We start from the raw sequence: 13,518 nt of genomic DNA on the forward strand, positions 1-13,518 counted from the left end.
CACTACTCATTAGTTTAGATATTTATCTCACATAAATAAAACGTGCCAACGAACAACAAAGAAGCTCAAAGGAGTTCAATTGGTACGTCTTTAACGAGAGCAAGTCCCGTTAAACAAATGTGAGCCCCGAGCCTGCGAACTAAATCTGCGGTTAATGTCCCGATTCATAGTCACATGTCGTGGGAGTGCTCCCCGGCTTATTGTAAATCGAACATTTGTTTTGTGTCAGCATTTAGTGGTACAATGATTCGGAAAGCAATTTGATTGAAGTTGTTGTGACGGAGCCGGGCGGCGGCGGGGCGCGAGCCTGTCTCCTGCGGAGCCGCGCTGCTGCGTCCGTCTCGGGTTTAGTCGCTCCGACCGCGAACAGCCGCGCACACGTAGCGCCTCCGCGCGACACCGGCTCAATGCAACACGCTCGCCGATAACGCGCTCTATTTGAACGTAACAATCACTCTAACTGCACTATTGAACCCATTCACACTTACTACGGACCATTATTGAATTACGTTTTACGACGTTCCAAATTGTAAGATCGGAGCGGTAGTTCCCAAACCGGCTCCGTGACCATATGATCCGCATAACACTAGAACTGTTGCCTGATTTCCGATATCGGTGGGCAGTCACGATGTGGATCTTTAGCTGAAGTGCACACTGGATTTTGTTTAAGTGGACGCAGATGGAAGTGACTGTAAGACTGTACAAGTGCCTGTGATTTTTTGTGACACAATAGTGTTGGAGATGTGAATGTTGACGTGGATTTGAATGTATTTGTGTTGTTATTGAATAAGTGCAATGGCTGGTGCTAGTGAGGAGGGTGGTGGCGTGGAGGAGAGCACGCCAGGCTCCACGGTGGAGGCTCGCAGCAAGCGTGGCCTGAGCGGGTCCATGTCGCTGCGTACGCGCAAGCTGGGCCGCCGCCTCTCGCGCAGCATGTCCATCGTAGCGCTCAAGTTGCCGGAGAAGGCGCAGAGCATCACTCGCTCTTCGTCGAAGCTCATGAGATCTGGCAACCGAGACAAGAAGAACAGATCCTTTGAGCTCTCGATAATATTGCCAGATAAAACCCAAAAACAGGTAATTTTTGAATGGTTACTGATTTAAGCGTCCGCGTGAGGTGATAATTATTTGATAACGATGGAAATGTAGCGATTGATAAGTTGAATACATCAACAATCAGATAACGATTTTGTGTAGGTACTATGTTTAAGGTTGTTCTGTCGAGTGCAACTACGAACTATGATTGATAACATACAATCAAATAACTAAATGTAAATAAACTTATCGATTAGTAAAAATAACACTTAGGTATGATATGTAGATATTAACCACAATAATTAACTTAATCACAAAGTTTAGCGCTAAAGAATGAAAAGTTTGAAACCTAACCACAGATTCCAGGATGTGCAAATATTGATATTACAAATAGAACGGGTTCTTAAGTAGTCAAAGACGTTAAGTTTAAATGTTTACTGATCGCTGCGTTCGGGTTTATGGTTGTATTTTTAAAAACAAATGGCAGGAGGCATAGATTTACGATGAGGGCTTCGTGTTTGGAAGGCACACGTTTAACGCCATGCATTTGAATGCGGTGTTTACTGAGTCACTGCAGATTTGCCGCCGCTTGTGTTTCGCCACCGTTGTCGCCCACACCGGCGATTTCTCCATTGATATAATAATGAAGTGCAATTGGCTTTAAGTTCGAATCGGCAGGCATTGTTTGCCTTTGTCATTGAGCCGAGGCATGCTTATTGGAACCGGATTGAACTACCGGATGAAACTCTTCTGTTCTGTGTACAATGTGATGACTTTTTGTTGGGGTTTTATGTTGCAAACTATGTTCGTGGAGAATACCTATTGAAATAACTACTGCAGTGTAACATAGTAGAATAATCAGGTGGGTATCCAGGTACCTGCTGCAATACATGACTGAGACGTTGCTCAGGTGGCTGTAAAAAGAGCTCTTTATGTTGCGATAATGCGAAAGTATCTCGCAAGAGATTGTTTCAGTTTCTAAGAACTGTCGCAGTCTAGCCTCTTGCTGTTAAAGATCATGGCTTCGTAATTATACTTTTTACAGTACAAACTCTTTACACTGAACTTCCTTAACGGTGAAGGATAGAATCGGTTCCGGTGGTGGGCTGGCTAATGAATCCAACAACTAATTACCGCTAACATTGAAAATGCCGTTCGACGTTTCCATATCTACCATTTCGTGTTTTATAACGAATTCACTGAAATTATAATTCATACGTTCAAATAGTTCACACAAAGGTATTTCAAAGTCGTTCTCATGTTTTTGTCGTTTGGCTTCAGAGCGTCGCGGTCGACCATTGTTGTTTTACATAAATATATTTCACTACGATGAAAATATTGAGGTAACATTTGTTGCGAAACTTATTCCATATTTATGTGGCGAACTGAGATATCCGAAGAATGTTTACACGAACAAACATTCTTGTGTGTGTTAAGATACATTGAGCTCATCTACGAGTCTACAATCGAATCTTGTTTTGAATGACGAAGTAAGCCTATAAATTTTTTTTTGGCATATCACACTATTTACATATCCAGAATATTTTTTCGGCGTAGGTAGCTACATCCTCATGAGATGCTTTATCAAGTATGCCTGGATATTCTTCGAGGAGAATTTGCAAATTATGCACATCGTAAGAAGACTAAAATTACCAAGATTATGTAAGAGTATGTACCTAGTAGTTTCGCTTTTGAACGCAAAAGCAATTTAAACTTTTGAATAAGCAAAACTTAGTCGCTGCAGATTTAACAAAAGTCTCAGGAGTCTTTACTTTAAGAGTGGGTGTAGTGAATTGCAGTTTATCATCAACATTGTAAGGACAGTCTTTGTACTGGGCTGTCATTCTTCAAATCCTTGTGAGAACAATACCGTCTGTAGAATATGTTTCCGGCGTATGTGCCGATACAACGGATTTGTCCCTTTAGCATTGTAAGCGAATGCTCATTGAATAAATATGTTAAAGCTGGTGTAAGCTCTGATTTTGTAAGTAGAAGAAGTTATCCGTCTAATAATGTAGGCAGACGTTTCTTCTCATTCAAAGGTTAAATTAAAATCAGCTGAGCCATTATAATAAAATTTATTTGCTTGACAGCCAAACGATTATTATGCAATTACATTTTATTTATGTTTGTTGTGATTTAACGTGAAAAATATGCCATTCATTAGCGAAATAAATACGAACATCCGTTCGACCGACTTATAAAAATATGTCACTGATGTAAATTCTTCGTGCATTTTTAACTTTGATTTATCACTATTAGGACATAATGTGCAGTTAAATATCCCATCATCTTGAAAATAATGTGGATATTTGTTCTAGAATAGGTATCAAATCCTTAAGGTTTACCTGAAGACCTAAATGTAGGTAAAGTTAAAGTAAAATCCACAAAGGTTACAATGATCATGCTTCTGCCTTTAAACCCGTCGACAGCACACAACATAACATTCAGTCGTCCCTTTAATGAACTAATGATGTAGAGACAGACAATATTTAGCTGCAATGAGGATGAACACCCACGCGATGCACTGACTCTAATGCAAGTAACGGAAATGTGGATGCAGACAGTTGATGCACGGGATGGTCTCAATTCATTACGAGATTCTTTTTACACTTTGAATCATCATCATCTGCCTTTTTCATCCCACTGTTGGGCACAGGCTTCCTCTCACACTAAAAAGGATTGAGGGATAAATTGGTTTTAGACTTTATAGTCCAGGTTTCCTTGAGATTTTTCCCTTCTTCTTTAAGCAATCATTGGTGTCCAAAATATACTTGCTCGTTAAAAATAGAAGAAAAAATATTCGTCACCATTAACTCTCTGTAATGACAAAGTAGTGTTGATTGATTTCCTATTGGTGTTCTAAAAAGTTGTAATGAGTATTTCATTCAAAACATTTTGGCAAACAATATTAAATCTGCTATTTTATTACTTGACGTCATGAACAACTTTGCCAGAGAACTGTCTCATAGTGAAGATTCTATTGATCAAAAAATCTTACCTACATACATACCAACTGGTGTAGCTCCAATTTTGTCAGAATGAGATCTAACACACGTATCATGAAATCCGTTTCCAAACAAGCACGCTATGTGATAAATCACCTATCTCGCTTCGAATAACTCCTAATTAAAATAATTGCATCAGAAAGTTAATCCGTGGCATACACTACTTTTACGTCGTTAGTGACATACAAGGTAAATACGACTAACTTACGGAACTATAAGAACAAACATTACTAACCACTACCGCTCATGATAGATAGAATGACAAATTGCTAGAGAAAGTGATGTCGCAACGATATGCGTTAGTAGGTGGACGATTAAGTGTTATTTCATGCGGGTATCTTGCGGTACTCCATATAATTGGAATACACATACGTGACGTGATACGTAGACTGAACCAAAGACACGTGCATTTATAGCATCATCAGTCACGTTTGGGTAACGATCAGTTGTTGACAAACGATTTGGCACATAACAATCAATGTATGAGATACTACATGTATGCTTTGTACATGAAGCAAATGATTGACACTTGTTTCGCGTGAGTTTGGCTGCAGACAAATTGGACGGACTTACTAATAGGTAGCTATAAAGTTTATAAGATTTATAGGCTATTAAATCTGAGCCACATTTAAAGAATATTGAAAGCACTTATAAACTACATTTTAGAAACTGTTATTTAATAGATATTCATGTTTTGACATTGCTCCGATTTTTTCACGGATCTTGAATCGTGTGCCAAAATTGTGAAGTTCTCTGTTGTCTGAAGTCTGTCTGCTTTGTACCTGTCATAGTAACGTGTTAGTATCATCATTCATCTTTATAGCGTGTGTTATGATGTGATAATCACCTGTAAAACCATGATAGTCTGTTATGGCGATCGGCGTGTGTGTAATTGTTATACAATTTTTAATTGCATTATTTATTACAGTGTTGTTGAGAACTGTTGGATTAAATTATAGAGCTCAAGCGATGGTATGTAACGCATCATGTTCAACAGGTAGTCAGTTTCGCTACTGATGACTGGCATATTTTTTTGCCGTGACTTAGCCTATACCTACCAACGTATAAACGAAACAGCTCTTTTCTGTTTCATGTTTCTCCAGTCCTTTTTACTCGACTGTCAAGAAGAGTTATTTTATCAGCACGATCGATAGTCCATATTTTTATACTGTCTTTCAATGTTTGTAAATATGGGCTAAGGCTTGGATTGGTGCCATTTCAATGATCGACAATCCAATAGACTAACGCGCACATATTATGTTTATAACTGCAGAGGACAGATTATAACGAAGTGTAGTCCAAACACTAGTGGGTCTTAAATTATAGGATGGCTGTAATGTTAGGTTACGTAACCTAGCCGCAAATGCCAATGTTACTATTTCCATAAAAAGATGATTATCTTACTCGCAGTTGTACGTTGCAGTTATGTACTTCAACTTTTATCGTGAATTTTAATTGAATTTCGGATTCTTGTAGTAAACCCGGCAATTTAATTCAAACTTAAGTTTAATTAAATTTAAACTTTATTAGAATTGCAAATATTTTGTAATAGTGAACAAGGATGGATAATGGTATTAGACTGACCGGTATTGGCAGCAAAAAAACGAAGTTTTTATAAAATTATGTAATGTCGACTGACTTCCGCTTATGCTTAGTTACTTAAGTATGCATCAAGAGAAATAAGTATTGTTATAATTGTGAAGTTCTGCATTCTTATCATTATATTATTCCAAGTTGAATCATAACATCAGTTCAGGAATGTTAACAATTTTCTTGAGAACCAAGAAGATATAGAGGAAGAAATGTAAGAGAATTTAGAAGATACATACAAAAATGGTATTTTCAGCTAGCAATATCTTATGGCATTTCACTAGCTCAAGGTGGGTAATAGCTAAACTTATCTACTAGATCATTTTCTACAAATTAAGTTCTACATATTTATCTAGAAGTCGCAAAACTGGCTCTCAGTGCTACAGATTACAACTAGATGCAATAAAACCTGGTCGTTGATCCAAGAGAAATACAAGAACACATGTGAACGTTATTGAAGAAAGCTGTACCGATCGACTTAAGGTCTCGAACCTACGATGACTATCACTTTTTGTATCTGAGGCAGCAGAACCGGTCCGAAGGCCTATGAATGCCAACTGGACTGCACTCGCAATACATGGTTCGCGCACATCGGTCAATGCAATCTTCCAAGGTATCTTGTGTTGGTAATCTGCTTTGCATAACGCTAATAATGCATTGTGTGGTCTATAGGTTTGAACGGCTCTTGAATACCCATTGGGCCAAGATAAATGTCTGCTACTTATGGACTGGACCATGTTGATCGATGTTGTTGTTATGACTTGAGTAAATAATAATATTATATTTAAAGAACTTGTAATAAATAGACAGGAATTGAGTAGATATGTGCTTAGAAAGAAACTTAGGATTCGATAGCTATGCCACTCTAGCTAAGTGATTCTAGTAACCTAAGTGGTACTCGGTGATTCGATTAAATGTTTTAACATCTCGACACTTTCTCAAATCAATTACAGAATAAGAAAACAGGGATTCTAAGAACAAATAATTGATCAAGAATATTGCCATTTAATCGTTCTTTAGATTTATAGTGACGATTTGTTTTATATGCCAAACTCTTTGATGCAACTTAGTAGTCTAACGACCATAGACACTGTTAATATATCACCATAGACGATTAGCATTTATTGATAGACTTATTATGTGACAAAAAATAGTTGGAACGAGTCACGAGTGTTCGATGCACGTCCAACTTTGGTTTCAATATGCAAATGTAGTGAAAGGATATGGCCGAGCAATTTTCATAGACACCTTTGAACGCATATGTGAAAGCGAATCTATAATAAAAGAAATATCGATGTTTCACTGATTTATTTGTATTGTTTTTAGGTTGCTTTATCAAATTAATCAATTTACGAGACAATATGTTCTTCTCAGTTTATTTATATAACTTTTAATTTAATATTCGGAATTTTATTTGATTATGGGTCATTTATTTTTAAATAATTTAGCTTATGAAGTTATGACTTAAAATACATAAGTAATAAGTTCGTAAGATATTCGCAAGTAGATTAAGGTCACTTTGCATAAGTTTTATCAAAATTCTAGGTAGTCATAACTTGTTATTTTGATAAGATTAAGACGTAATTATTGGGTCGCGGCACACTGTTTATATCAAATTCAATTTTATACACATGTCTTCAATATTTACTACATAAATAAAACAATCACGGAAATACGAAGTAAATTCACTAAGAGAGTTCAAAATAAGATAACAAAGATCGAAGTAAACTCCGCAGTGGGTACACCATCTAAATATAGCATTCATAGAGTTGCTAAATAAAGCAGTAAACTATAGCTTCACAGACATAGCGTGTTATCTTTCACTAATATTATTACTTGGCTTGCACCCAAACATCTTAGGACTTGTCTTAAGATGAATAAGAACGTGTTTACATAATATTGTACCGGCAATATACGACAGAGATATGTGTGTATTTCTATTGTTAAGTTGTTCTTAGAAATGATAAAGATATAGTTTATATACTTACTAGAAAGTAGATTGTATGCAGCGCAATGCGTATCAACTCATTATAAGCATGTGTGTATTCATATGGCATTGTTATTTAACGTGAGTGCCAGATTAGAAATTTTGGCAGCATATTCTTGATTATGAACGCTCTCAAATGGCTATTATGTGCGACTGGTTGGCACTTCCAACCGATTTGCGATTGTTTAGAACTAATGGGCCATTACGAGGTATCGCCAAACCACGTCCGCAGAATGTCGTTGGTATTACGAGTACAGGTAAAACTAGAAACTTTATGTTTACATTGAATTTCTGAATAGTTTAATGTGAATTTACTACAGAATCAAACACATTTCAGACATGTGTTTTTACTTAATGTAACAACAACGAAACATACCTACATATCAGTAGGTACATGTAGGATATTACTTTTAATTTGGATTCGGCTAAGGACAATCAGTGTGATTAGGCAGGTACTGTGTCTATACTATGTACCTATATAAAAGTAACTAGTAGAAAAAAAAAACTGAAAAATGTATAGCTGTTTTTACTAACAATAAGCATATTTCCTAACACAAATAATTTGTTTAAAACTGTAATTTGAATAGTTTTCTGTTACATCTGCAGTGCAGACGTCACAGTTTATTTTCGTTCACAAAATACGGAGAACAGAATGAAACCAATAATGATCGTAGTGATTGTTTTATAGGGAACAATTTGCAGTTTGCGGTAACATGGCCTTAATTAACATCTGAAAGGCCTTCGTGTGACCGTTGAACCGCGTAAATTGCCTTTAACAGCTAGTGTACTCTATTTGTTTGTCACACATCCACTGTCCTTGTTTACGTCGACCTACCTCACCATCTGTCTAGCCTTTTACCAACTATGTTGGGGTTCGCTGACAGTCTACCAGTGTTTTACATAGAGCTACTGCATATCTGACCTCCTTAGTCCAGTGACCAGGGCAATCCGATATTATGAAGTACCTAAATTCAGATTTTTTATTGCCAGCAATATCCTCTTTTCCACTCAATATTTTCCTTTCTTTGTAAGGTTAATAATCGAAGGTCGCGTAAAATTACACTTTCCAGCGGATAGGAACCAAGTTATTAAAAGTTCAGAGATTACCTAACAACTTCTACGTGGGTATTTCAGCGAAAACTTTTTTGACATATCAGAAATCTTAAAACAGACAACTTATATTTAATTATTTATTGGATATTCTAGCGATAAATAAATTCAACACGACAGCTTTTAAACGATATGACTATTTTGACAGCAAAACTTCTTGTAAATTGAAGATTAACGATTATCTTTGCATTTTTTGCTGCAAATTCTCGTGCAGATTATATGTGAAGATATATGTTTTATGGTCAATTAATTACCCGTGTAAGCATGCAAACTTCGCTCATGAGAATATGAGGCAATGCTGAATAAGAATAGCTCTAGAATAGGTATCAACATAATCGATTACTGAACTAATCGAGAGGAAACTCTTTGATGTTAAATAAAGCGTAAAATCTCTGTTGTTGGCGACTGAACGGTTTTCAGGGGCACCGGCGACACGATTTGCAATATGTCTCAGTACAATATTTGTAATAATAGGAAGTGATAGGTGACTGTATGACATTGAACTAAATCCTAATCTTAGTGCTTGCAGAACGTTTAGATCAAAAGTATTAAATGTTTATGTTCGTTGACGTTCGTTTTGTATGTTAATTATTTCCATGTCATCTTAAAAAGCATTTTAACTTTTCTGAGAGACGATTAATCTCGAGGAGAGTGAAGCAATATATTTTTCTGCATCAACCTACCGCAAGAATTTATACCGGATTCATAAATAATAAAACGAATGGCTTACGTACTTTTATTATGTTTATTCAATGTAATAATACCTATTTGTAAACAAATAAGTATGCATTTTCTTCAGCGTTGTAATACACATGTGAGATATTTTAAACAACACACATAACGATCATAGTTTCTCGTATGTAATTTGCACGTTTGTTTACCCTTTCCAATACTTACCAAGTGGATGATGGCCGCTGGTTGTGTGAAAGTCGCTTGACGCACATTATTCTCTCATCATTCAACCAGTCGATAAACTGAAAGCATTAGCATTTCAATGACAATTACATTAATACTTGTGAATACATTCCGTGTTGTCATAGCGCACAGTAAAAATCTAGACAGTCATGTTTTCCCAGATGTCCGCGCCCCGTTTACAGGATGATTAAAAAATGATGCCGCGCGGACTGAAATAGATCGCTCGGAGAAAGTTGACACGGGCGTCTGTTACTGTCTTTTGACATAATGAAAACTCACCGAGGCAGTTTTGGGTCACACGTTATAGTCCCGAATACCAAACAATAAATTGCGCTTCAACACCGCAAGTATTCAAGAGATATTTTTCCTTGAAGTTGTCATAAATCTGTTACGAATCAACTCTTCAGCTGAAAATTTTAAGTTGAAAGACGTGTTAATTTTTGGTGGAATGTTACTTTTGATGCATTGCATTTTTAAAACGACCTGGTTCTTATAATGTGTGTCATATTGATTAAACCCTACGTGGTGTTGCTTTGCTGGTCTAGCGAGCGTTCTATTATTCTGATCATGGCATCGTAAAGTATCACACAGATGTTCGCGTCAATACGACACACCGTAAGGATGGTACAGTTATGCAATTAGCCAAGAGAATGGCGTACAGTCGTACACAGTAATGTCCTTCTCGGTCAACGGGTTGTGTTACTTACTGCCATTAACGTAAACTACGAATGTTGTAAAGCAAGGCTGTCTATGAACAATTCGGCCAGGGGTACGATCATCGTACATTAGTAGCTGCCATCAACAAATCGAACATTTAATGAGCAATGCACTGTTTTGGCTACTTCCACTGACTTTGACTTCAGATCTTGATTTCTCATGGATATTCTTTGATCTGACAAAAACATGGCGTAAAATCTGTTAGTGTTACAACATTTAAGCAGATGGGAATTAATGTTTTGTCTAGGAGAATTTCTGGAATGCTGATAGCACAAAGTTTCTGATTTTAACGGATTCTGAATGACTCAATATATCCTTGCTATTACAACACATTAACACTTATATCACACAATGACACACAATTCAAGCGAGTAACACGCTTGCTGACACGGGAGCCAGTAAGCCGACTCAGGTAATCATTACCCGCAGTAATTAGGCAGCTCGGCCTAATTGCAAGAAAGTGAAATGCGAGGCCGGCGCGAATGTGAGAACGCTTCCCATAGCGTTCCGCTGTTCACTCGCGATTGTAACACCGAGTTTGTTGATCTATTGCGGATTACAATAACCGATCCATCGTATTTTGTGCCATTGGAGATTGGATTTTTGATTGACATTAGCTTCATTTCAAGTTTTGAGAAAAACAGCGATATTACATACACTGGAACATTTCCTAAATGGAAATGGGCTGGCCATGTCGCGAGATACAAAGATGAAAGATGGACCGTGAGAGTGACATTGTGGAAGGGCCTGGCGGGCAAGAGAAGCCGAGGTAGGCCATTAATCAGGTGAGAAGATGATCTCTGAAGGACAGCCGGTCCAAGCTGGCCTGTCTCATCGCGAGATCATCGGCATCTTTGGAGGATGCCTTTACCCAAATCGGGGTACTTGCTGATTAAATCTTTAAATTACAACAAAAATAACATAAACTTGTAAATATGTAAAAGCAAGAAATAAATGGCTTATTTATTTATTTGTTAGCTTCATATACACCAAGTCCAATCTCTAATCGAAAAACAACGAATGGATCGATTATTGCAATCCGCATCTATCGAGTGATCGCTATTTGTTTTGGCACGTCTATTGGTTCAGGAAGTGATCTATGTGTGCTGTTTTGGTATACAAGGCCTAACAAGTAATAAAGTCAAATTGCGAGGTTTATTTCTTGACATTTTCGTTTCGAGATGTCGTAATTATGTATCGAGACTGATGCAATTTTATTTTATTGTTTAGGTTTAGTCTCAGGATTTTGTTTTCTGTTGACTAGATTTTTTGTAAAACAAGGCTAAGTTTCATCTAATTTAAGAGCTGAACACTGACGTGAATGGTGTGAGTGAATGGTTTTCCTGGCTACTTTAAACTTTCCCGAAAATCATAACAAAATATAAACAAAGGATGAAAATTGATATTTAAAGTCTTTGAATTGTTTCCCTTTCTCGCGACCCCACTACTATTTTAAGAAACTATTTTTGTATTACTCTAGTTTCGGTTCCATAAATATTATCTAATCTATTTGAAAAGCCGAGTATATCAATGTTTCTTTTACCTACAACTGTGTTTTCGTTTGTTTGTACAACCTCAATATGAATGAATGAACTCATAGCTCGGTAAATCATATTTCTGTTGGATTTGAACTACATTTCATTCATAAAATTAAATTATGTTATGTTCTAAAACTGAATTTATTTCGACTACCTACTACATCACAGACTGGATTCTGCTCTTGGCACAATAGAACAATTAATATTACTACACAGCTCGTGTTGAATGCACATAAAACAAATATTACTTACAGGAAAATGTAGCAAAAATAAATCTCATTCAAAAAAGTTTTGATTTGCCTTTAGTATGAACAGAACATAATATTTTGTTTCGAAGGCTCAGATTTCGATTCTCTCTGCCTGCACTACTTACCTACTTGTTTTCCTTGAGAACGTTACACTACCATTGCGCTAACAATATCGATATGCGATATCTTGTAGAATGTAGACTTAAGGTTAGCACTGCACTACTGTATTATTTATATATCTATATCGAAGTATGTGCATACGCATTATGCAAGGGTACACGCCTATTGTCCTATAGAAGGCAGACAATATCACCATGGTAAGTACCTAATGTGGGTAAGTATTCTAACTATTTACATCACATAGTTCTAGAAAAATCGATGGCTTGATGGCAAACGATTGCGGAAACGAACTAATCGCGCCGAGTGAAATAAACTCTCTCTTCATACATCGTGAATCATGGTTATTGCGACTTGGCGTTATCCGGAATAACTATACAGCTATTGAACATATACATATGTAGCTACATAATAATTTGAAACGGAATTCTGTGACAAGAGATTAGGTATGAAATAAAATGAGCACACAGTACTGTAACAAACATTTTTCATTTTCGTTTCATTGGCGTCATGCCGCCCATTGTGGCGTTCTCCGAAAGGAACAATGTAGACACAGGCTAGTGTTCGTATGTTTATCTCTACGGTACGGAAATAGGCGAGCCGAATAGATTATTATTTAGACTATTACGTTTTAACATTGTCATAGGTTAATGTTTAGCAATTTACAGGCATAATTTGGGATCGGCACGTCTCTGTTACCGTTTCTCAACTGTTTACTGTTTATCAACCCCTGACCAAAAGTTTTGTCTTACTTATAAGTTTGACTGCTTGGTAGGTACGTATATGTTTCCGTGTTTTTACAAAGCTTTGTTGTCAAATGATGTCAGAAAATCCGGTTAGGTGCTGCATACGCGTTGCTGCTAACTGCATAGATATGCTGCCTACTAGATTAGTGCAAGCGATAGCTGTTTGGTATTTAGGTACTTACAGCGAATTAGCTCCGCAGCTCTGACCCAAATCTGATAGATCTGATCGCCAAGTATGAAGTTCCATTTAAGTACCTGTCAATCAACTATTTCACCATTCCTTAACTATGCTTGTATGACATGGTGTCAGTTTCCAGTCTAACTGGATGCAGCTGACCATGCCAATATAAGTACATACATAGGTATTATATTAGTCTGTCCCTCGTTGATTTCAAAGACAATAGGTAATTGTACGTCTAGTGACCTATCGTCTAATTACTGCTCAATAGATATTTTATGATAAAACGATAACATAAGGCACGTATTGTGTCTTACGTGAGTTTTGTT

The 13,518-nt window shown here is 36.8% G+C and overlaps 1 protein-coding gene across 1 annotated transcript in view; it reads left to right on the forward strand.

Annotated features, from left to right (window-relative positions):
• Window positions 1-245: 245 nt before the first annotated feature.
• The window catches only part of LOC110379612 (uncharacterized), a 111,117-nt gene continuing 97,844 nt past the window's right edge, over window positions 246-13,518 (forward strand). Inside the window, exon 1 of the mRNA XM_021339348.3 lies at window positions 246-1,077. Coding sequence (XP_021195023.3) covers window positions 796-1,077 — 282 coding nt within the window. The 5' untranslated portion in view covers window positions 246-795. The remainder of the gene's footprint in view (window positions 1,078-13,518) is intronic.

Source organism: Helicoverpa armigera, chromosome 18 (genome assembly GCF_030705265.1).
Source record: "Helicoverpa armigera isolate CAAS_96S chromosome 18, ASM3070526v1, whole genome shotgun sequence".
In the NCBI taxonomy this organism is placed as follows: Eukaryota; Metazoa; Arthropoda; class Insecta; order Lepidoptera; family Noctuidae; genus Helicoverpa; species Helicoverpa armigera.